The 26,250-nt window shown below is 39.9% G+C and overlaps 1 protein-coding gene across 1 annotated transcript in view; it reads left to right on the forward strand.

Annotated features, from left to right (window-relative positions):
• Positions 1-26,250, forward strand: part of LOC144590439 (coiled-coil domain-containing protein 180-like) — a 71,430-nt gene that overhangs the window by 13,832 nt on the left and 31,348 nt on the right. The window contains exons 9-24 of the mRNA XM_078395053.1: positions 116-279; positions 1,187-1,297; positions 2,154-2,230; positions 4,598-4,686; positions 6,516-6,638; positions 7,726-7,899; positions 10,213-10,328; positions 12,744-12,870; positions 13,738-13,798; positions 14,297-14,406; positions 15,717-15,852; positions 16,425-16,573; positions 18,051-18,274; positions 22,387-22,562; positions 23,194-23,374; positions 23,542-23,688. Of these exons, the coding sequence (XP_078251179.1) occupies positions 116-279; positions 1,187-1,297; positions 2,154-2,230; positions 4,598-4,686; positions 6,516-6,638; positions 7,726-7,899; positions 10,213-10,328; positions 12,744-12,870; positions 13,738-13,798; positions 14,297-14,406; positions 15,717-15,852; positions 16,425-16,573; positions 18,051-18,274; positions 22,387-22,562; positions 23,194-23,374; positions 23,542-23,688 (2,165 nt within the window). The remainder of the gene's footprint in view (positions 1-115; positions 280-1,186; positions 1,298-2,153; positions 2,231-4,597; positions 4,687-6,515; positions 6,639-7,725; positions 7,900-10,212; positions 10,329-12,743; positions 12,871-13,737; positions 13,799-14,296; positions 14,407-15,716; positions 15,853-16,424; positions 16,574-18,050; positions 18,275-22,386; positions 22,563-23,193; positions 23,375-23,541; positions 23,689-26,250) is intronic.

Genomic DNA, 26,250 nt, shown 5'->3' on the forward strand with positions numbered 1-26,250 from the left:
GTTTACTTCCCATCTCACAGTTTGTTTTAGCACTTGTTTATTTTGCAAAACAATATATACATGAGATGCTAACCAATGCAAATAATTCTGTTTCATCCATTCTCATTCTGCACAGTTGGTGAATCAGGCCTTGCTGGCAAATCATAGAGCAATGAGCAAATTGTATGTTAACCTGATCAAGGTTGATCTGAAGCATGAGATGTCAAATCGTGAGAAATGGAACAACAAGGTTGAACACATGAAAATCTTCAAGAAGCAGACCATTCTTCAGAAACTGAAGTGAGTCTTTTTGTTACCAAGACTATAAATAGTGTTGAGAAATAACCTACAGTGATCGAATAGTGAAAGGCTTGGATAGAGTGGATGTGGAGAAGATGTTTCCATAAGGACTCTAGTCTAGGACTAGAGGTCATAGCGTCAGAATTATTCCTTTAAGAAAGAGATGAGGAGGAATTTCTTTAGTCATAAGGTGGTGAATTGGTGGAATTCTATGCCACAGAAGGCCGAGGAGGCCGTCAATGGATATTTTTAAGGTAGTGATAGTTAGATTCTTGATTGGTACGGATGTCAAGTGTTATGGGAAGAAGGCAGGAGAATGGGGTTAGGAAGGAGAGATAGATCAGCTATGATTGAATGGCGTAGACTTGATGGCCCAAATGGCCTAATTCTGCTTCTATCACTTATGAACATATTTAATAGTCGTGCTAACAAGTTAATCTGATAGCTTTGTTTCTGAAAGTAAATTGGCCCACCATTTTTTTTAATAACTTTTTTTGACTTCTGACTCTTACTTTATTGCACTGACTGTACTCTTGAATCAATTTCATTCCATAATCGGGATGGTGCGGTAACACTTCTGATAAATGCACATAGATTTTCTCGTCATTTTATTTTATTTGTTAGAAAAGATTGAAAATAAATTATTTTTGTAAGTTGGCTAGTTACATCTTTCAACCACTTCTAAGTAATTTTGACCCTTAAGTACATAATTCAGTGGTTTTTTTTAATGTAATTGTTTAATATTGATAGTTGTCCACTGTAAGCCCTATGTCAGACACTAATATTATTAGAACTGATAATAAACGTTTTGCGTATCATCACAGTTTTGAGTATTGAATATTCGGCTTTGTTATTTGTTTAAATGCTTCTCAATGTTTATCTTTTTGTTTTGTTCCTCCTTTCACAGAAATTATTTGGCAAAGGACTGGGAAATTGGTTTTTTAACGGAACAGGATTTATTAAGGAAACAACAGCAAGGACTAAACGGTGCACGGATCCAGCTTCTTGAGGAGATAATGTAGGTTCAAGAAGCACGATCTTGATGAAGGGTCACAATATGAGCATACTTTATTCAGATGTACGAAATGTTGAACATTTACAGTAAATGAAAATGACAGAACTGCAGATGCTGGAAATCTGAAATAATAACAGAAAATGCTGGAAACAGCTGGTTGGACAGCATCTGTGAGAAGAAAAACAGTTAATGCTTCAGGTCGAGGACTCCAACCAGGGAAAGTTGGAAAACAAGCCAGATTCACATTGCAGAGAAGGCGGTGATTGGGTTGAAAAGAACAAAGCGTGGCCAGGATTACGATAGGAATAAATTGTATCATAAGATCATAAGCGATTTGACCCAACCTCTGACACCCATACTAATGAAGAATCTATCAATAATCTACAGTGTCGATCTCTGCCTTAAATATATCCACTGACTTTGCCTCCACAGCCTTCTGTGGCAAAGAATTCCACAGATTCACCACCCTCTGATGAAAGAAATCCCACATCATCTTCTTCCCAAAAGAACATCCTTTGATTCTGAGGCTATGACCTCTAGTCCTCCCACTAGTAGAAACATCCTCTCCACATCCACTCTTTCACTATTCTGTACGTTTCAATGAGGTTCACCCTCATTCTGCAGTTTAAACAAATATTGCAATACTTTAACCGTGACAGGAATAAATAAGGGAGATGCTGGATGATATGACAGAGGTGAGAGTGGGTTTTATCAAGGGGAAAGAATGGTGTCAGCAGTTCAGTTTGATTAAGTTCTAATAAAATGCCATTAGATTCCATTAATCTGACTCAGATTATGCAAGTTGTTGCTTTGCAATTCAAATTTAGCTTATTTAATGTTTATTTGTAATTTTTTGCAGAAACATTAAGCCATCTGATTGCAATAACTCACTGAAAAACTGGTATGATTCCTTAAATGCCTTAAATCAGCAGATAGGTAAGTATATTAGATCAAAATGTGTTGATATGAATGACGGCTTTGATTTGCTTTCGGGATAGAAGGTAACATAATCACATAACATATCTTTGTGATTGTGGCGCAGCGGTAGAGTTGCTGTCTTGCAGCAAATGCAACGCCGGAGACTCGGGTTCGACTACGGGTGCTGTCTATAGGGAGTTTGTACGTTCTCCCCGTGACCTGCGTGGGTTTTCTTCGAGATCTTCGGTTTCCTCCCACACTCCAAAGACGTACAGGTTTGTAGGTTAATTGGCTTGGTAAAAAATGTAAAAATTGTCCCTAGTGGGTATAGGATAGTGTTAATGTGCGTGGATCGCTGGTCGGTGCGGGCTCAGTGGGTCGAAAGGGCCTGTTTCTGCGCTGTATCTCTAAACTAAACTAAAATAAAATTATTTTAAAAGTCAATTGCATAAGATCAATGAGTAATGAGTGGATTATGCTGTCAGACACTGGCACCAACTGGGGATAGAGGTGAATCAAACAAGATGTAGCAATGGGAAATATATATTTTATCATGTTCAATAGGGATTTGGAGAAATATATTGCACCAGGAAATAAAACCAAATGATTGAATAATTAAACCGAATGAATGAGTGAAATAAACTAAGGAAAACGCAAAGCAGAGGAAGGCTTAATTGAATTTTTTTAAATGTTAGGAATAAAATAAACTTACAATAGGAGAGGCAAGGTAGTTAGTGTGGAACATAAAATCAATAGTATAATAACTACAGAAAAATAAAGAGCAAAGGAAATTCAGGATATTCAAGGTTTCATGGTTTCAAGGTCAGTTTATTGTCACATGTACCGGTTAAGTTACAGCAAAATGTGAGTTACCATACAGCCATACTAAGTGAACAGCAACAAGACACACAACCACATAAAAGTCAACACAAACATCCATCACTGTGGATTCCACATTCCTCACTGTGATGAAAGGCAATGAAGTTTGATCTTCCTCGTGTTCTCCTGCGGTCGGGGCAGTCAAACCATCCGCAGTTGGGGCGATCAAAGCTCCCGCAGCCGACGATCAAAGCCCTGTCGGGGTGATCGAAACTCCCGCGTCGGGGCGGTTGAAACTCTCTCCACGGCATGGAGCTCCCAGGTCGGCCTCTTCTTATCAGAGACCGCGGGCTTCACGATGTTAAAGTCCACAGGCCCCGCGTTTGGAGCTTCGATCCCCGGCAAAGGAATCGCAAGCTCCGCGATGTTAAAGTCCCGCAGACTCCCGCGGCTTGGAGCGCCGGGTCGGTCTCCAGGAAAGGCCGCCAACTCCACGATGTTAGGCCACAGTGGGGATGGAGATACGATACGGGAAAAAATCGTATCTCCATCGAGGTAAAAGATTGAAAAAAAATTCCCCCAACCCCCCACCCCCACATAAAACAAACCAAGAAACACTAAAACATACTTTTAGCATATACTAAAAATAACAAAAAGAAGAAAGGACAGACAGACTGTTGGCGAGGCAGCCACTGCTGGTGGCGCCACCCGGTGATAGGTTCAGTAAGAAATGCACAGGAAATACAGATAACGTGGCAAAAATTTAGGGCTGATTTTCATTGATTTGGCCTACCACTCTGGTCTGCCACCATTTTTGTCGAAGTCACTTGTATATCGGGATGAATCTAGGAAGTTCAACTTGCTTGCAGAACTGGCTTTGGAAAAATTTGGTGAGGCCCTCTGGTGCATTGGGCCCACAGTGAGTGAGAGTGATCACACAAGGCGTCTGGATCTGTGTCCTGCCCACAACAACCATCAAGCCGCCACGTCACTCTCCCAAAACCAGTTGTATAAATGAGGATAGTTTAAATACTCTCTGCTCAGGTTTTAAACTTCGAGGTGTCTTTAAATCCTTCCATAAAATTGAAATAAAATGAATAACATCCACAAAGTGTTGTAAAATTTCAAAGAAACTAGTTTAGTTTAATTTCGATTAGAGATACAGCGTGGAAACAGGTCCTTCGGTCCACCGGGCCTATGCCTACCAGCAATCACCCGTACACCAGATCTATCCTACACATTAGAGGCAAAGACACAAAATGCTGGGGTAACTCAGCGGGACAGGCAGCATCTCTGGATTGAAGGAATGGGTGACGTTTCGGGTCGGAACCAAATAAAAGGTGTGAAATAAAATGGAGTCCACAAAACTGGACTTTAATATGAGGAAAAACAAAGATGTTTTTTGCTAACCTGTTTTAACATCATTTTGTCCATTTATTAGTTTGCCCCTTATATTTTGTTTCACATTTCTAAGTCAAAATTTATACAATGTACACTTGTGCGAAACTGCAATATATTTCTATAACCAGAGATCGATAATAATAATGATTTTTATTTAATTTCTAGATACACTGCACATTAACTATGTAGGAAAATTGCAGAGTTATTATGAAAATCTCTATCATGAATGGATAACAGAAATTGGAAAATGTAAGGTGGGTACTAAAGTGCTAAAGGATTGAAAGTACAGATGCCTCAAGGATGTCGATACGTACCACCAGGGAACCAATAGTTGGGATGGCAAGTAGCACAGTGGGTAGATCTGCTGCAGAGGCCTGGGTTCATTCTAGATCTTGGGTGCTATCTGTGTGGAGTTTGCATGTTCTCTCTGTGACTTCATGGGTTTCCTCCGGGTGTTCTGGTGTCCTCCCACATCCCAAAGACATGCAGGTTTGTACGTTAATTGGCTTCTGTAAAATGCCCCTAATGTGTAGTTAGTGGATGAAAAAGTGGGAGAACATTGAATTAGTGTGACTGTGTGATTAATGGTTGATATGGACTCAATGGGCCAAAGGGTATCTTTATTTAAAATTTAAAATTAAAGATGCTTCAAGTATGACTAGTATTTAACTGTACAGAATGATTTATATGAACGGATAGAAACCCACATGTCCAAATTTTCAATGAGCAAACATAGTTCACACTTTAAGCAGCGTGGATGGAAACAGGGAGCTGATGAGTTCACTATTAGGGCAAGTTTGGGGTGAGAGGAATGATTTAAAATATGTTAGTTACTAAGCAAATTTTTTCTCCTTAAGTATGAAATATCCGACCCCAAACATGTTTTGAAATCCTTTGCCAATTTCACAGCCAGGCTAATTGTGCTACTAACTTTGATCACCAATTGGGTTAATGATGGCTTCATAAGCCATAGGTAAATGTATAATAATAAAGAATGATAATAACTTTGATTGGTATTGCTACGTAACGGAGGCTGGCCAGTTTGTATTGTGCAGAACTGCTTTAAATAGAAATGGTTCAGTATAGATCTCTCATTTGCCCTATGGAACAAATAGAAACACGTTTTAAAGTTGTTACTGGAGCACTTACTTCGTATTTATTAACGCAGTTGAGGAATGAGTGGGTTAGCATATAATGAGCGCCTGACAGTACTAGGTCTCTGCTCGCCGGAATTTAGAAGGTTGAGAGGGACCTCATTGAAACTTACAGAATAATGAAAGACAGATAGGCGTAGAGAGAGTGGATGTGGAAAGGACGTGGTCATAGCCCAAGAATTAAAGGGCGCTCTTTTGGAAAGGAGGTGAGGAAGAACTTCTTTAGTCAGAGGGTAGTTAATCTGTGGAACTCATTGCCACGGAGGGCTGTGGAGGTTAAGCCAGTGGATATTTTAAGGTAGAGATCGACAAATTCTTGATTAGAATGGATGTCAAGGGTTATGAGGAGAAGGCAGGAAAATTGGATTAGGAGGAAAAGAACAACCATGATTGAATGACTCGATAGCCGAATGGCCTAATTCTACTATAATTTGTGAACTGAAGGTTGATTGAATATCAACAGAGACAGTAACATTGTTAGAGAATCATTAATTAACCATAAAATGGGGCAAAGCTGGAACCTGAATGTGGAACAGTTGTAATGTCAAGCCAATGCGATGGACTTTGTTGCCCTTCTGCCGTTTTTCTTGGGGTGGTGATGATGATGAAGGAAGAATTATTTCATTTAGCTTATTGGTTTCTGCAGATATAGCCTTACATAATTAGGTTCACTTGCAATTGCCTTCTGAAGAGATCTGGCAAAAGACCCAGTGATTGTGGGAAAAGAATTTCAAGAAAATGATTATTTACCAACTTGTCTTTCCCATTGGTACATTGTAAGCTACTAAGTGAAAGATTCCTTTGTACTTTATTAGGTGTTTATAACCTGACCAGGTGATATCGTTTATTAATTTCTGGTGAAACATATGGTGGTAATGCTGCCTACTTGTTATTGTGTTATTTACAATAACATTTTTTTTTGTATTCAGGAAGAGTTACTGAGTTCAAACACCTGTACAGAAAAGGAAGCCACTCAGCTGATAGTTTCTGACTTTCTCCCTCTTCTTGGCAATTTACAACGCCACTTTGAAAATGAGTTGTCCACTGTAGATGTAAGTCTTTATTTCTGAAGAAGCATTTCTCCAAAAAGGGGCGGCATGATGGCACAGCAGTAGAGTTGCTGCCACACTGCACCAGCAACATGGGTTCGATCCTGATTGCAGGTGCTGTCTGTACGGAATTCGTACGTTCTCCCTGTGACCAGCGTGGGTTTTCTCCGGCAGTTCTGGTTTCCTCCCACACTCCAAATACGTACAGGTTTGGATGTTAATTGGCTTCGGTAAAATTGTAAATTATCCCTAGACTGTGTAGGATAGTGTTAGTGTGCGGGGATCGCTGGTCGGCGCAGACTCTAGGACCAAAGTGTCTGTTTACATGCTGTTTCTCTAAACTAAACTAAACAAAACTTTACGGCAGTTGAATCAATGAAGCCAGCCAATGTTCTAAGTGGGAAAACGCCTGTTGAGAAAGAGTTGTTTTTAAATCGAGCTCAGATTTTCTCTGGCAGCTCGGCAATGGGCTTGGAGCCCATTGATGGTGAATTGTTATCCTGTGGGAAGGGACATTTTGATGCATGACCTTTTTGTCATTGGGAAAATTCCAATCAACATGTTGCTTTAAGAGCCACATTGAGTAATGGTGCAGCATGTTTCAGTACAATGTAATAGGAATTGGGGTCTGACCAAATACACCACTGGAGGCAACAACCAACTCTCCATTTGATAAAGTTTAAAAAAAGTAAGACTTTGTCTCTGTAGATTATTTTTATTGCTGAATTTAATTTGTGATTTAGAAATTGAGATCACATGCTTTAGATTACCAAATACAACCTTGATTATATCAGATGTTCAGAATCATATTCAATCTGATTCAGATTAATGTATTACCATATGCACCAGAGTGCAAAAATCCTTGTTTACATGAAGCATACAGAGTTCCAGACTCATCCCCCATCCTAATCAAAGGGGCAATTCTGAATGGGATAAGGCAACTGTCTACCAATCAAACAAGTACAAAAGCTCACTGATCAATCCCTAAGAGGCATTTATCAAATTGTGAAGTGACAGGAAGATTGCCTGAATATTTCCATCTAAATATTGTGATCAATGTGTAATTTCTGTTTCATCCCCCCATTTACAGAAACACATGGAGAACTTGGCCCAGCAGACAGAAATGAATTGTAAGGAGTTGTTTACTATTAGTAACGAAGGTATTCTTCTATGGGAGGAGCATGAAATGAATTTAATTAAACTGGAAGAGCAGCTGAAAGAGCAAATCGATGACTGTCGCAAGAAGGATGATAAAATAAATCAGGTAGACAGACAGTTCTGGAGTGTGGAATCCACTGAAGTTAATTTGCAGGTCTCCATTCAAATATAAAATCGTGATGTGTGTAATGCGACCATAATATGAACTGCTCCAAACTCCTTCCCTGTGATTTTAGACAATAGGTGCAGGAGGAGGCCATTCGGCCCTTCGAGCCAGCACCGCCATTCAATGTGATCATGGCTGATCATTCCCAATCAGTACCCCATTCCTGCCTTCTCCCCATACCCCCTGACTCCGCTATCCTTAAGAGCTCTATCCAGCTCTCTCTTGAATGCATTCAGAGAATTAGCCTCCACTGCCTTCTGAGGCAGAAATTTATTGAATTTAACTTTCATTTGCTGATGTCCAACTCATGAAAATTATTTTAGTCTCCACTAATAATTTGCCAATGTTGTCTCGTTATTTCATGAAATTGCTCATTCTTCTCCAACAATGTGTATGTTTGCTGCCAGCAAAAATGTTTCTCACTGCCAAGAATCACAAATTATCACTCAATAAAACTGCAAGGAAGACGATCCGAACTTCTTCAAACCAGGCATGTGTGCAATATATTAGAAAGAAGGAACTGCAGATGCTGGTTTACAAAGAAGACACAGTGTGCTGGTGTAACTCAGCGGGTGAGGCAGCAACTCTGGAGAACGTGGATAGGTGATATTTTGCATCTGGATTCATCGCTGTCATCCAGAGATGCGTTATTTAAGCAGTTTGTGTCATCATGTGCAACATATTACCTGCGTGATTAACATCAATGACTCATATAATTTTCGATTTTTAGGCTACTGTCTTTCTGCTGTTCATAAAAAGTTTTTGAACATAATCTTTTCCAGGGGATGCAATTTAATTTATCTGTCAGTGTCCACAGATTTTCTGATCATCTGTGTTTGTTACAAAAGCTGTCAGTGATGCCATTAAATATAGTCCTATAAAGTAAGTGGTTTGGGAATCCTTTAAATACAGTGATCTTATCCTTGTATGATTATTTAGTACTTTGAACTAGGGCCGTTTTTACAGCATTATGGGCTCCCGGGCAAAGCAGTGTACTGGGGCCCCTACCGTTACTCTCCCCCACCCCCTTTTCCCTACCAGCCCCCCCCCCCCCCCGTCATGCCGGCGAAAAGCACTTACCGAAAAGCACTTAGTGATGGACAGGGTGCTACATTGTTGCGAAAAGCACTTACAGATCGCTGTGAGAGGCACTTAGTGACCGAAAATGTTGCAAAAAAAGCACTTATTGAACCTACATTTTTAAAGTAGTATTTATTTATTGCAAATCACTTAACATACACAGATCAGCATGGGGCCCCTATGATCGTGGGGCCCCGAGCAAGTGCCCATCAGGCCCATGCGTTAAGACGGCCCTGCTTTGAACATCACTCTTATTAGAGTGATAAAGTCATAAGGCCCATTGGCCCATCTTGCCCATGCTGACAATTAAGTACCCATTTATACTCATCCCAGTTGGTTTGTTTGTGCGGCTATTATTGAAAATACAGTGCCTGCTTACTGCCCTACTCCAACAAAGCTTGCAGCCAAGTTTCCAAACCTTTGAAATAAGCTATAACAACACCATGACTCGATAACACTTGGAGAGAATGAGCACATTCCCTTTTAAGAAGTTCAAGCATGCCTTTACATCAGTGCTGACCAAATCCTCACAAAACTCATCCCCTGAATAGAACCTTTCAGCATTACCGGGGGCAACATCCATGACAATAAGGTTGGAATATGAATTTTATGTGCAACTAATATCAGAATAAACAGGTTAATTTTGAATCATGATTCTAGTGCATGTTTTCTACACAATGCATTTCCTCTTTGTTTTTTTTTCATCGATGAGATATTAAAATGTATTCCACAAAATGACCCTGCCAGTTGCATAACTGAATGTTTTCAAAAAGCGTGAAGTAGTAATATTCCAAAAGGTAATGACAAATTTAATTATTTTTAAGATTTACGTGAAATATCTGTTCAATATTGGTATGCTTTTTCTCTTATCCCTTCTCAAATTTATAAAAACAGCCATATTTTCAGTCATGGAACGGAATGTTCATGTTAAGGTGTAGATTTACGTTCATAGTTGCCACATGTACCGACCGAGGTGCAATGAAAAGCTTGGTTGTGCATGCTATCCAATCCGATCAGATAATAAAATACATAAATACAATCAAGCCAAACTCGAGTACAATAGTTAGAGCAAAGGGAATGATACAGAGTGGAGAATACAGCTCTCAGCATTGTAGTGCAACAGTTCTATAGACAAAGTCTATGTATCACATTAAAGGTTAAATCTTTTCTCAGGCAAGAGAAGCAAATTTAGACCTGCTTATCGATCAGCTGAGACAGGATAACACACAAATGGAACTGAAGGCAGACTACAAGAAGACTCTCTGTCTACTGAAAAAAATCGAAAAAGGGCAAGTATTTTTACCATGGTAAGCTTCTCCAGTTTGCTTATTTTCAACTTCTTCAGCAGGGTTTATGATATGTCAATGAAAAGAGTAGGTTCAGGGGGTTCAGCTGAATTTTGACTTGGCAAATTGTTCAGATGCACAGTGCAGGGCCAACAATTTTATAAATTGCCAACTTTCAGATTGACTTGACCATTTTTAAATTTGGTGCTTCAGTGAAAAAGCATTAAGAAGCAGTTTTTATTCATATCTGGACATCACCGGCAAGATTTGCATTTATTGTCTACCCCTTATTGCCCTTGAAATGGTTGTGGTGAACTGCCATCTAGAACCACTACAGTGCTGAAGAAAGTACTCCCACATTGCTTTTAGCAGGGAGTTCAAGAGTCGAGAGGGTTTAATTATTATATGTTCTAGCCATAGGACAATGAAATTCTTGCTTGCTGCAGCTTAACAGGCCCGTGAACACAATAACACATAAATAAATATATAATAATCAATAATATAATAAGTAACAGAAATACCACGTAATCTTAATGATACAAAACTGGTCCATAAAAGATCATAGTTTAGTTTAGTTTAGAGATACAGTGTGGAAACAGGCCCTTCGGCCCACCGAGTCCGCACCGACCAGTGATCCCTGCATGTTAACACTACCCTACACACACTAGGGACAATTTGCACATACACCAAGCCAGTTAACCTACATACCTGTACGTCTTTAGAGTGTGGGAGGAAACTGATGATCTCGGAGAAAACCCACATGGTCACGGGGAGAACGTACAAACTCCGTACCGACAGCACACGTAATCGGGATGAAACCCGGGTCTCCGGTGCTGCAACTCTTCCGCTGCGCCACCATGCCGCCCTGAGGTGGCAGTTGCTGAGGTAGTGGTTAGCATTGTGCAGTTCCAAACAATGATGGTTGCTGGGAATTAGCTGTTTTTGTACCTGGTGCATGGGATTTTCAGGCTCTTGTACCTTCTTTCTGATAGTTGCAGCAAAATGAGGGCATGGCCAAAATTCAGGCCAGCTGTAATGAAGGACCAGCTATACAACAATACACACGTCACTGTATCATGTGTTTGGGGCAGAAAAAGTTGGAACATTTCTACTTCCTTGAATTTATTCTAATTAGAATCCTTACGTGCACACTTTCTGGTGGACAGTTCTGAAGACTAACAAGCAACAGAAACGAGGCTTTTACTTTGTTCCCTGTTTGGGTTGCATGCCTTGCCTTGAAAATTATCCCCAGTAAAGCCCCTGTCCCACTTAGGGGATTTTGTAGGCGACTACAGGCGACTAGGCTGTCGCCACACGGTCGCCAGGGTGTCGCGTGCGTGGTCGTGAGTAGTCTCCAAAGAGTCGTAGTGTTTTTCTGGTTGCCGCTGGATTTTGAAAATGTAAAACAAAATTTCGGCCACTGTTATTTTGACGCCAATGAGCCTAGCTTGATGTCTCCTGACGTAGGTGCTGTCGTAGGTTGTCACCAGGTTGTCGCCAGGTGACGTAGGTTGTCGCCGGTGCTGACTTCGGCGAATTCCAAGTGTGGACTTGATCTGATCATCCATCAGTGTAACGTGTCCATAAATGATGTTAGGGTTTGTATGTTTTTGCACTTGTATTCTGTTTAAAGTCTGAATTTTGAAGTTTATTGAAATTTATTGAAATTTATTACAATATTTTTGTATGCACTGTTGTATGTTCTTCTCAACCTTTAAAAAAAATTGTTTGAATATCAATAAAGGAAATTTTTGACATTTTGACGGAAAATTGATGTATGAAGTTATTGTATTTCAGAGTAGTTTCTCATGGCATCACTTTTAAATAGTCATGATGCAGAATGATTGGAAGCCCTACCGTACACCCCCTTTTATAGGGAAACTGGGTGGAACGTGAATTGTTTTCAGTTGTCTTCAGTCTTCGGGGTCGTAGCTTGTCGCGGGTGGACGTAGGTTGACTTCGGTTGTTGTAGGCTGTCGCCTCTGTGGTGGTAAATTGTCGTAGGTGTCATCGTAGGTGCGGTCGAAGGTGGACGTTCTACCTGCGACGATTGGGTCTCCGGTTGTCGGTAGCTTGACGTCGACTAGGTGGTAGGTTGTTGTAGCTTGTCGTAGACATTGTCGTAGGGTGGGTCCATTCGCCGTTTTTTTCGGCGACTTGCTACGACTATGATAGTCGCCGGCAGTCGCCTTAAAAAACGCCGAACTGGGACAGGGCCTTAAGTTGTCTCTGTGAACTGATAACACTGTGCTGTAGGAAGTTTGGATGCTTTTTCTGTTCTAGCATATTTAGCTTTTGCTGAAATGAGCATGCCACAATAAACTAACTATGCTGCATTTCCATGACATGCATTTTAGTAAATTTGTTGTAACCATGTAATGCTGGGAGCAGTTTTAATCTGTCTTCTTTTGTACACAGATTGGAAAATTTTCACCAAAGACAGATCCAAGTAGTCAACAAATATCCTTTTACATTGAAGAAGGAACTGTACAGATTCAGCGCTGCCGTCAGTAAATATTTTGACGTGTTCGAAGTCTATAAACTGGTATGAAAACTCTTCGACCTTTTAACAGGTTAATTGAATATTGGGGATAATATCTTCACATTTTGCTTTTCTTAACAAGTATCAGCATGGGCATAATGTAATTCCCTGCTTTACTGGGCTGGTCCCATTTTCCTGTATTTGGCCTATAGCCCTCTAAACCCTTCCTTATCCATGTATCCAAATGCCTTTTAAAAGTTAGAATTGAATCTGCTTCTATAGCTTCCTCTGTCTGATCATACCCTTTACGTGCTACGGTCTGAGCGAAAATGTTATCCACGAGGTCCCTCTTAAATCTCTCCCCTCTCACCATAAACCTATGCCCTCTAGTTTTTGAATCCTCTACCTTGGAGGATTGTGGTTAAAAAGACTGAACGTTCACCTTATTCATGCCGCTCCTGATTTCAATACGATCACCCCTCAGCCTCCTATGTGTAAGTGTCCCCCCTTTCCTCCCCTTGCAAGGTGAGGATATCCTTCCCCTCATCTCCAGTGGGCTATCAGCTTTACAACTGGTACAGCTGTTCAAATGGGGTAGCTTTCATCACGTTTCTATGTTTTTATGGCTGCTGAAGCAGGATTGCTGACTGTTGCTGTCCCTTGCGAGGGTGGGTAAGTGGATAAGTCCTGGCTCCATCTCTGATGTTTCATTTTCACTTGGCGGAAATGAATTGAAAGCCATCCTAACTAGCGTCATTTAACATTGAAATTTTAGAAAAGTTTACATTTTGTACCTCAGATCCAGGGTATTCAATTATTGGACTGTTCTTAGGCAAGACAGATAGTAGAAGGTTTTAACCTGTGTGAAAATGTTGTGCCTCCTTGTATTTGTTCATCTGTATTATATGTATGTATGTTCTTTGCTCTAAGGGTCAACCAACGATAATAATAGAACCTCCTAAAAAGGATAAAGAATTATTTCCGACTGAAGGTTTGCTTCTTTACTTACTACTTCAATACTTTGTTGGCATCACCACTTCACCAGTCCCTCCCCTCAACTTTTCTGAAGTCAACCATAAAACGCTCTATGGAGTCCTATTTTTATCTTCTCTGTGTACAGATTATGTTTTTGGTCTCATGTACCTTACTTTTTTACTTAGTATACTCTGACTCTTAGTGTACTTACAAAACATCCATGAAGAAGCTGAAAAAAGCTATTAAAAATTATAATTCATATCAATGTTACTAAAACGTTGAAACATTTGGAAAAAATAATAAAAACTAAAACATTTATTAAGCTTAAATACATTTAGCTTTTTAAAAAAAAAATGTAAGTAAACCCTATCTTGATCCCCTGTAGCCATTCTTTCCAATCATGCAAATGGAGACACTACACACTGTTAAGCGTTCCATCTGTTGAGCAGCAGCCGACACAAAACTTTCAACTGTATAATTTTCATGATGTGTAATTTTTGATCCTCGACTCTAGAAGCTGTTCAGGAGGGAGTTCCTGGGTATATTAGGAGTGGAAGTGATGTGAGTCCAAGCATAAGGGATGAACAGTCGGCAGAAGGGTCAAACTTCCTTGATGAAAACAGTGTAAGATGATGCAAAAATGCCGATGCTTCTGTTAAACTACGTAGTTCTGCCTAGTGCTGGAGTAACTCAGTGGGTCAGGTAGCTGCTGTGGAGGAAATGTAGGCAGCATTTCAGGTGAGGACCCTTCTTCAGACCAGGCTGACCCACGGAGTTACTCGCACAATGTGTTTTGCTCGATTCCAGCATCTGCAGTTTCTTATGTCTCCATAGTTCTGCCTGCTGCTGTTTTCTGAAGAACATATCAATGTATAAATAAAAATAGGAAAAGGTTGTTCAGTCCATTGTGGTTGTTATTGTTTCCTTAATATCTTAGAAATCTATCAATCTCTGTTGAATATACATATCAACAAAGCCTCCATTACCTCAGTATTCTCTATTCTGTACCTTTGTACCGAATGATTGACCTTTTTATGAGACAATGACTTCTGGTTCTCAACTTTAAATAGGGAAAATATTAATGGTACGCACTCAAATTCTCTTGCAATAATGGCCACGGACATTTGTCTTCCTAATTGCATGTTACACCTGCAGGATAATTATCAGTAATTTAAATTCAAGAATATTGGAATTAATATATTAAATTCAAAAATTCAGTTTCCTCAATACAAAATACCTACTGTATCTCACTATCTAAAAAATACTTTGCATTTTGAAACTTTTTATACCAAAATGGATAATCATATGTTTGTCACACATATTTGCCATTTCCTTTCATACTCATTTAGCTTCCCCATGTACTCTTGAAACCAACATCAATGGATTAGTTCTTATTTATTCTGGTATTTTTTAGTCCCATAAGAATCTAATAGGTTTGTCAATTATGATTTTGCTTTCATAATTTGCCCATCATATTATTGTCTAATTCCAGTGCTTCAACTTTCATAATATTAGATTCCAACTACTACTACTGATGTCAGGCTAACTGCATCATAATTATTTCTTGAATTACTCCTTCAATGGTGAGGTTATACTTAGCGACACAAGAGATTACAGCTGCTGGAATCTTGAGCAAAACACAAAATGCTGGAGGAACTCAGCAGGTCAGGCAGCACCTGTGGAGGGAATGAACAGACCGTGGTTGGGTTGGAATCTTTTTTCAGATTTTGAAGAAGGGTCTATAATCTGAAGGAGGATCGCATCCCAAAACATTGTGTATCCATTCTCTTCACAAATGTTGCCTGCTTACTGAGTTCCTCCAGCACTTTGTGTTTTGCAAGGGGATATATATTTGCTAGCTATCTTTAACAAGGCTTTTGATAACCGAACATTCTTGGCCATGCGGATAATTATTATTATTTACTATGTACCAGGATGTAGACGAATATTTGGAAGACGAGTTATCTCCTCGCGAGCATTTGGAAGATGAGTTATCTGATCAAGAGCATTTGGAAGAAGAGTTATCTGTTGAGGAGCATTTGGAAGATAAGTTAGCCGTTCAGGAACTCGGTGTGTATTTCTAAACTAAATAATTTCAAAATAGAATCCAGTGAAGTTCAGACTGCAGTCATTTTTCTTAAATCTATGCTTGAAGTCATTTTTGAAATGGATTACGGCTTTTATTATGATAATGAGAATTGACTCTAAATGGAATCTCATCATAGATAAAATAGAAATTTGAAAACAGCCCTGATTATTGGTCCACCATGTTTTTATTCCACATCATTGCAGTTCAAAAAAGAGGGCATTGCAATACTGGCAATGTTCTTTCAGCCCCCCAAACAAGCAGAGAGCAAATATATAAGTAGATTTCTAAGAGGTGCAAAAATAAAAGTAAAGGCAAGATTTTATCTATCCTGATATTGATTGTGACTGAAAGATTACATCAAGTAAAGTACAGAATTCTTTAAAATAGTTTCAAGGCAGCCATTGCAGCCCCCCCCCACCCCCACCCCCCACGCTTGGGGGATCATCTGATTATATTCCTAGTAAATAATAAAGGGGCAGTGAAATAAAGATTCTGAGATTTGACTGGTCCATCTGCCCACATATCTCTTTATGTGTTTGATTCTTTACCTTAGATAAAACACTTGATGAGCACTCAAAGACTTCAAGGGAAAGTGGAAACGCCAGTAATCACGCAGGCTGGGAATCATCAGCTCGTCCCAGTGAATATTCTTTTGAGGGTGGAATTGGAGATGATGAGGTTTTCTTACCGGATGTACAAATGGTAAAGTCTGGCTGACTACATTTTATCTCTGTACCTCCCACTCCCCTGACATCAGTCTGAAGAAGGGTCTCGACCCAAAACGTCACCCATTCCTTCTCTCCAGAGATGCTGCCTGTCCCGCTGAGATCCTCCAGCATTTTGTGTCTGTCTTGGTAAAGTCTGGTTTTTCTTTTATTTTCTTGTCCATTTCTTTTCAATCTTATTTTAGGTTTACTGCCATCCGTAATTTTACTTAAGTAATTAATTTCACCTCAATTGTACATTTTTTCATGGCTAAGCAAGTTTGATGCCCAAGCAATATCTTTCTCCAGCTGGTGAATCAGAACCTTTGTAACATATTATGCAAACACAGGAATCTGCAGATGCTGGAATCTTGAGTGAAACACAAAGTGTGGGAGGAACTCAGCGGGTTAGGCAGCATCTGTGGAGGGAATGGACAGACAACATTTTGGGTCGGGGCCTTTCTTCAGACCGATAGTTGAGCAGTCATACTCAAGTTACGCAGAGGAATACAGGCCAACGTCTGCCTTCCCACCTGGGTAGTTTTGCTAAATATATGACAATAAAAACATTTACATGCATGAACAGGGTTTCAGCAGTATATGCATTTCAATCAGGATGGTGAAATAGGAGGAACTCCACCAACACTTAAGGCATAATAGCCTTGTTGGAAGTGGAGTGGGTGCTGTTTGTTGAGGCCATAAGCATAGGAGTAAATTGTAAGACTTAGACCTTGGCGAATTTACAAGACTTGCTCAATAATCTATAGAAAATCAGGAAGTTTTTAGTCTGAAGTTCTGATTAATAAATCTTGGAAAATTAGAATGCTCTACTTCCAGACCTTAAATAGGTTTGATTATTAGACTAGACTACGCAATTTGAGGACAGAGCTATGGCTCAGTTTAGAAACACAAGAAAATGCTGATAATGGAATCTTGAGCAAAATACAAAGTGCTGGAGGAACTCAGCAGGTTAGGCAGCACCTATGAAAGAGTAACTCAGCGGGACAGGCAGCCTGAAGAAGGGTCTCGACCTGAAACATCACCCATTCCTTCTCTCCAGATAAATGCTGCTTGTCCCGCTGAGTTACTCCAGCATTTTGTGTCTATCTTTGGTTTAAACCAGCATCTGCAGTTCCTTCCTACACATCTATGAAAGAGTCCTGACTCTAAATGTTATTTGTCCATTCCCTGCCTGCCCAATCTCTCCCTATAACTCAGGCCCTTGAGTCCTGGCAACATCCTCGTAAATCTTCTTTGCACTCCTCCAGTTTCATGACATCGTCCCTATAGCAGAGTGTTCAAAACTGGACACAATACTCAAAAATGCGACCTCACCAATGTCTTGTACAACTGTAACAGAATGTCCCAACCTCTATACTCCATGCCTTGAATGATGAAGGCCAATGTACCATGACTGTTTTCATATTCTACATCCTGAAGCACAGTGCAATAGGAAATTCCTTTTTTTGTTCTAGGCTGATTATCAAGAGATGCATGCGAGCAGAAAGCCTATACAGATTCAGTATGAGTATTTCACTACTTCCAGAGGGAACATCTATTCAGCACGATGTAAAAGAAGGACAAAATTGAAAATAAGTGTCATTGATGATTGGGCTGGTACCAGGGAAGCAGATTTTCTTCAGAAGAGCACAAAGCATGTTTTTCTTCCTGAAGAACTATTTATTGATTTAAAACAAAGGTTGGTGGGAAAGCTTCAATCTCTATCTTAAATGTGTTATACTTTTGCACTGAAAAGTAATTTGGGAAAAATTGAAAGACCTTTCGGTTCCTGATGATATCCCAAGGCATTTCATGACTTATTTACTAATTATTTTTGATCTTATGGTATTTATATCTTTTAGGCAAACACATGGATTAATTTGTACACTAGAAAATCTTACAAGCGAGAGGTGTGTTAAAGGTTTTGGGATTGTGGGAGAATTTTCCCAGTTTTGGGGATTTCTTGCTTCCACTAAAATAAGTAGATTGGTCCTAGTTTAAACATCTGATCGAAATAGCTTGGATAATGTTGATCACTAGTGGTAATTAGTAATTAGTTATTAATAACTATTTTTGTAATTACAAAATAGTTGGGACCTCTGGATCATCCTGGAGAATGAGAACTTCAGAGATGGGAGTTAGAACAAGGTGGTCACACCTAAGGCACAGGAAGAGAATAGGTGGGTGACCACAAGGAAAGGGAGTAGGCAGAGAGTTCTGGTGACCCCTGTAGCCATTCCCCTTCAAAACAGTTTAATTTTAGTTTTAGTTTAGTTTAGTTTATTGGCGTGTGTACTGAGGTACAGTGATGAGGGGGATGATCCATCAGAGGTGAGCAACAGTCAGGCCGGTGGCACTGAGTCTGCCTCTGAGGCACAGTGGGGAAGGGCAATGTCTGGCAGAGCCACGGTGAATGGAGACTCGCTAGTCAGGGCGACAGACAGGAGATTCTGTGGCAGCAATCTAGAGTCCAGGATGATGGGACGTACAGGTATGTAGGTTACAGGACGTACAGGACGTCCAAAGACGTACAGGTATGTAGGTTAATTGGCTGGGTAAATGTAAAAATTGTCCCTAGTGGGTGTAGGATAGTGTTAATGTGCGGGGATCACTGGGCGGCACGGACTTGGAGGGCCGAAAGGGCCTATTTCCGGCTGTATGTATATGATGATATGATATGATATGGGCTGCCTCCTTGGTGCCAGGGACCAGGACATCTCCGTGCAGCTGCATGACATTCTCAAGGAGGAGGGTGAGCAGCCAGAGGTTGCGGTGCATGTTGCCACAAATGACAAGAGTAGAAAAGAGGGAAAGCTCCTGTGAAATGAATACAGGAATTAGGCAAAAGATTAAAAAGCAGGACATCCAGGACAGTGGTCTCCAGATTACTCCTGGCGGTATGTGCTTGTGAGGGCAGGAACAGGAAAATAGGACAGATTAATGCGTAGCAGAGGAGTTCTGCAGGGGGCAAGGTTTCAGATTTTTGGACCATTGGGATCTCTTCTGGGGCTGAGGTGACCTGTATAAGAGGGACTGGTTACACCTGAACAGGAGGGGAACCATTATTTTGGCAGGCAGGTTTGCTAATTCTACTCGGGTGGGTTTAAACTAGATTGGCAGGTGTTGCGGGGGGGGGGGGGGGGGGGGAGGAGGAATCCAGTGCAGGACTGAGGCAATTGAGAAGTTGGAAGTCGTTGTAGAAGGTGAAGAAAGAATGTTCAGTGGGCAGGGGCACAGCAGGAAGTGAATTACATTTACTTTCATGCAAGAGGCCTGGCAGGTAAAGAATGAACTCGGGCCTTAGATAGATAAATGCTACTAGGATGTTGTGGAAACCCAACTAAGATAGCGACAGGACTGGCAGCGTAATGTTCCAGCGTACAGGGGAGCTACAGACAAGATAGAGATGGGCGGAAAAGCTGAGGGGGTGTTTCTTTATTGATTGAGGAGAATGTTGAGGCAGCAATCCGAGATGGCTCATCCAGCGAGGCTGTATGGGTGCAGCTGAGAAACAAAAAATAAAAAAATGAATGATCACCTTGTTGGAAATGTACTACAGGCCCCCAAATAGTCAAGATGCATTAGAAGAACAAATATGCCACGAAATTGCAGACAGCTGCGAGACTAATAGGGTTATCATAACAGGGCATTTTAACTTTCCCAATGTAGACTGGGTCTGCCAATGTGTCAAGGGCTTAGACGCTTTATCAAATGGGTTCAGGAAGGTTTTCCCAGGCAATATGTAGGGGGTCCTACAAGAGAGAGAGCAAAGCCAGATCTACCCTTAAGGAAATCGGGAAGGACAAGTGACTTATGTGTCCATGTGCAAGCCTTTTTGAGACCAGTAACTGCAGTTCTATTAGGTTTAAAATAGTTATGGATAAAGACAGGGCAGGCCCACTAGTTAAAATTCAGAATTGGGGCTAGGCCAACTTTGTTATTAGACAGGAGCTTGTTCAAGATGATTGGAGTAGGCAAAGGAACATCTGGAAAGTGGGATGCTTTTAAAAGTGTGATGACAAATGTTCAGGGCATGCATGTTCTTGTCAGAGCAAAAATCAAGGCAGGTAGCAGTAAAAAATCCTAGATGACAAGACAAATTGAGGGTCTGATCAGGAAAAAGGCATGGACAGGTATTGGCAGCTGGGATTAAGTATATCTCTGGAGGAGTTTTGGGAACTGGGGAGCCAACTTAAGAAGGAAATCAGTTGGGCAAAAAGGTTGCAGAGGATAGCTCTGGCAGATAATGTTAAGGAAAATCCAAAGAGATTTTATAAGTACATTAAGGGAAAGAGAATAACTAGAGAGAGAGAGAATATGGCCCCTCAGAAACTAAAGCCGTTGTCTCTGTGTGGAGCTGCAGGAGATGGACAAGATGGGCTCAATGAATATTTCTCCTCTGCTTTTACCATGACGAAATACGGGAATTTGGGAGAGTTAATGGAGATGTTTTGGGGATAGTCTATAGTCGAGGAGGTGCATGAAAGTGGATAAATCTCCCGGGCCTGATCAGATATATCTGAGGACACTGTGGAAGGTTAGAGAAGAAATTGCTTCCTTGGGGCGAGATGGCTAAGAGGTGAGTGAGAGGTGTATAAAATTATAAGGGAGATAAATAAGCTGAATACATGGATTTTTTTTTACCCAGAGTAGAGGAATCAAGAACCAGAGGACATGCGTTTAAGGTGAGAGGGGAAAGATTTAATAGGAAACTGTGGGGCAACTTTTTCAGACACAGGGTGATGGAATGAGCTGCCGGAGGAGATAGTTGAGCCAGGTTCTATTACAATTTTTAAGAGACACGTGGAACAGGTACGTGGATAGGAAAGGCTTAGAGGGATATGGGCCAAATGTGGGCAGGTTGGGCTAGCATAGAAGGGGCATCTTGGTCAGCATGGGCAAGTGGGGCCGAAGATTTCCATGGTATGGTTATCGCTCTAACTTGATACAATTTTGTGATTAAACAGCACCTCCGATAGTTCTTCATTCACATCTGATCAGAAATACATAAATATTTTTGCATGCTCAATCATTTCACACTTCCTTTTGTTGATAAATATTGCTGGTACTGCCAGGTTCATATGTCCTTGCTAACAACATGTTCAGTCAGCTGTAATCATACAATTGTCCCTTTCTTTTGGGAAGAGTCTACCCAATGCTAACTCCATTTTCTTTCTCTTACCTCCACTGGATCAAGAACTCACCATGTTGGGAATACAATTGGAAATTTATGGTCTAACACAACTGTGTGCTGCAATGAAAGTGTGTTTTGTATTTGTGCAAGTCAATTCATTTTGAAATATTCAGATAATTCAGATAGAGATACAGCATGGAAATAGGCCCTTTGGCCCACTGAGTCCACGACAATCAGCAATCACCTGTACACTAGTTTGAACCGGCGCACTAGGGATAATTTATAGAAGCCAATTAACCCTACAAACCTGCACATCTTTGGAATGTGGGAGGAAACCGGAGCACTTGGAGAAAAACCATGCAGACACAGGGAGAATGTACAAACTCCATACACATAGCATCCATGGCCAGGATTGAACCCGGGTCTCTGGCGCTGTAAGGCTGTGTCATTTTGCCGCCCTAATCCAATTTTGAAGATTATAAAAGTGGCTTCAATCCCCCGAGTATTAGTGCCAGGTTCAGACACCTTGATTAAGTCATAAACTGGAAATCATGTTGTATCATTAGTTACAGTCCAGACTGTCAGTAGATTATTACTGGAAAGCATGTGGTCTTTAAAAAGGAACAACTTTTGTCAAATGAGGGTAGTTTACCAAAATAATGTATTGTATTTTATAGGATTCGCTTGATTTATTTTGATCACTTAGAGGAGTGGTATGGTAAAGCCTTGGAAAATACCAATAATATTGTTGTGGCCAAGAAGACAGAATTACACGCAGAAATGGAACTTCAAACTCACTTGCATGAGCCCAGGGGAAAGCGCATTAAAATGGATGTACTCCATGTTCGTGCTGGTACTGTATCAGCATTATCTCAGAGTATCTAATAAACTGCAATAAAGTGGAACCCTCAATGTATCTATCAATTGATCAAGGTATTGAATAATGGTTTATTATTCGACAGAAGCCGACAGAACCTCCAGCTTAATCCCTCATTTAATCACAACCACAGCTGCAACATAGAACTAACAATTGGCCCCAATGTCGCTTGACGAAAGGGAGAAAACAATGATTTATTTCTCATCGTTATTTGTTGACTGTACATTTTCATACGGATAAATGCTGTATCTCAGCTGGTGAGATACAGGATTGAGCTCATCTGAGACGTCAATTCAAAAATTGTCTTTTCCCCTGCCCGAAAAATAATTAGATAAAAAATGCCAGTACTTGTTCTGCCACGTACAAGTAACTTTAAAATCTACTTGATCTTGCGAGGCAACAAGCAACTAGTTTTCTCCCTGTTTCTTTGGCAATTCATAATAAAGTTAACACTCTGAATTGGTAACCTCCTCCCTATCAGAAGTGCCACAGCTGTTGTCAAGTATAGATAGGTAGCAGTTGTGCTTTTAACAAGACTCCACACTGAAATATAGCAGAAAGCCACATTTCTTCTTTGTTGAAATTAACCATTGGTTTTGTCTCACAGCGGAACTCCGCCTGCACAGTGAGAAAGTGGAACGCCACTGTAAGGGGGTGGAAGTAACTTTGGATAAGCTGAAAAAGGAATTTGCTAAAATTCAAACATCACACTGCAAATCTGTCTTGAACTTTCGTGACAGTATATACCATCTGGAGCTCATCTTCAAAACTGCAACTAGATCTGATAGGTAAACGTATGTTTCAAAGATGAATTATAAAGAGCACCTCCAATAGGTTCATACATAAATCCACTGCTCAACATTATATGGGGTTATTATAAAGGCCATGGACCTTGGTATTATGTGTTGTTTATTACTCTATAAATAGAGTTCATTCTCTTTTTTTTGTACCCTAGGCTGGTCAATCTGTTAAATTCCCTAAGCAGCAGGCAGGAGAAATATATGGACGGTGTCCACCAATTACTTCGTCACTTCCAACAAAAGCTGGATAAATCTCTCGGAAAGTTACAAGATGACAACACACATTTTATTAAATCTTTGAGGTACCAATGGGAAAAAAGACTGAACTTGACTTTACTAAGCTTTAGATGCCTCGTGTAATGAGTAAACCTATTATTAATATTCACTTGCAGCTGAATGATTAGTGGATTCAAGATGGCTGCTGGGTTCAAACCTATCCAAAATTGCTGAGGTGAAAGTAACTTTGTCAAACGTAAAATGGGTTTGGCATTCTCAGTCCTGGTAGTACACATTGGTGTGGCAGGTTTGAAAAGTATATTTGTTAAGAGAAGATTGCAGATCTGAGCCTGGAACTGAGGAACCTCCATGGGGCAGAAGAGTAGTAAATTTACTGTGCAATTTTGTGTTATACCTGACCTGGAGGTGATTGATGCTGACACTGTGTGTATGAAAGGAAAATTATTCCACTCCGTACAAAACTAACATCCACCCGCTTGCTAAAATAATATCCTGATGAGTGTGAAGTTTTTAATAAAGGTCTCCGCTGAATAACTGGTAATAAAAAATAAAGATGGCTGCCCATCTACGAAAGAATTGTTTCTGCAAACAATATTCAGGCAGTGTTTACAAGACTGCGGCTGTCCAATACAAACCAACCAGTACCCAGCTATATGTATTGGATTCAGGTTGAGTGGGTCTATATTCTTATAAAATATTACGATTGGGTTTTACTTTTATACTGAGCAGAATTCTTGTGATAACTGCCCTTAAAACAAATGTACAAATTAAAAACAGAAGAAAGTTTAAAAGAGATGAGTTTTTTTTACACAAAAGGTGGTGGTTTCCTTTGAATGTACTGCTAGGGGTGGTAGTGGAGTCAGGTAAGATAGTGGCGTTTAAGGGGCTTTTAGGTAGGCACGTGGGTATGCAAGGAATGGAGAGATATGGATCATGTGTAGGCAGATGGGATTCATTTGTTCTTGCATCATGTGTGGCATGGATATTGTGGGCCAAAGAGCCTGTTCCTGTGCTGTACTGTTCCATGCTCTATGTGACTTGCATTTAAAAAAAGTTTTTCACAACCCGAGGATGTCAAAAGTGCTAATCAGTCAACTTTGTATTTTAGTATAGTTTCTGTTGTGTTATGCATTTATAAAGTGTTCCATCTGCCATGGTAACTGCTATTTAGTATCAGCCTTGAAGTTGAGAAAAACGAATGAACAACAATATAAACCGATGCCTAATATCCCACCAGCAGAGGGATTTGGGGATACTTGTGAGAGGAGAATAAAACACATTATGGTTTATCTTTATCAAATATTGCCTAGGCTGAAGATTGTTTGTAGTCCTGTTAGCCATGCAATGGCAAGGATGTGATTGCACTGGAAAGGGGGCAAGGGAGATTCACCAGGATGCAACCTAGAATGGAGAGTTTTAGTAATGAAGAGAGACTGAATAGGCAGGATGACCTTTCCTCAGAGTGGAGGAGGCTGATGGGGGATGGAACCTGATGAACACATAAAAAATTATGAGATGTATAGAAAGAGTAGATAATGAGAAACTTACACCAGAAGTGTCTAATTCACAGGTTTAAGATAAGGGCAGGAAGCTTAGAGCAACTGGATTAAGGAAATTTACAAACTGGTTGAGAGAAAATGCCCACAGTATTGAACTAAAGGTTGAAATGTAAGAGTGCAGCCGCTTAAAAGGTATATGCCCAGAAGAATTTATCTATAAATGGGAAGCGAAGCTATTAGTTAAGGATCAAGAGTCACCTTTGCTAAACATTTAATTAATATATTGTTGAAAACAGTTAAAGCTAATGATAAAAGATTTTTTTCTAACAGCTAAAACTCCATTAGTAAAAAATAGATTACTGCCGTTTGCTTGGAATAATCAAATATTACAAGTCTGGGAACAGAAGGGTATTAAACATATGGGAGATTGCTATGAAGGAAATAATTTTTTGACATTTTCTCAATTGAGAAACAAATATCAAATTCCAGGGAATAGTATTTTTTTCTATTATCAATTACAATCTTTTTTAAGGGAAACGTTATGTAATTCAATGTTTTTATTTCAAATTAAAGGAATTGAATCCCTGATTCAGGGCAAGGGAACTAAAAAAATTATATCTTCAATGTATAAATTGTTACAAAAATCTAGTCCAAAGACAGGAATTCAAAAATCAAGACAAAGATGGGAAACAGATCTGAATACTAGCATTGATGAACCAAGTTGGGAAAGATTGTGTTTAGAAAGTATGAAAAATACTATTAATGTGAGATATAGTTTAGTACAATACAATTTTTTACATCAACTATATTTAACTCCGAAAAAATTAAACAATTTAAATCCAAATTTACCTGAAATTTGTTTTAGATGCAACCAGGATGTGGGTACTTTTTTACACTCCACATGGGCATGTCCTAAGGTAACTCCTTTTTGGAAAGACCTAAAAAACTTTTTGGAACAATTGATGAATAAGACCATACCATTGGATTCAAGGTTGTTTTTATTGGGAGATACTAAAGGAATATTACCAAGATTAATTTTAGATAAATATCAGGAAAGATTTCTCAAAATAGCAATAGCAATAGCAAAAAAATGTGTGGCGGTCACTTGGAAAGATCACAATGAAATAA

The sequence above is a fragment of the Rhinoraja longicauda genome, unplaced genomic scaffold, assembly GCF_053455715.1.
Source record: "Rhinoraja longicauda isolate Sanriku21f unplaced genomic scaffold, sRhiLon1.1 Scf000189, whole genome shotgun sequence".
In the NCBI taxonomy this organism is placed as follows: domain Eukaryota; kingdom Metazoa; phylum Chordata; class Chondrichthyes; order Rajiformes; family Arhynchobatidae; genus Rhinoraja; species Rhinoraja longicauda.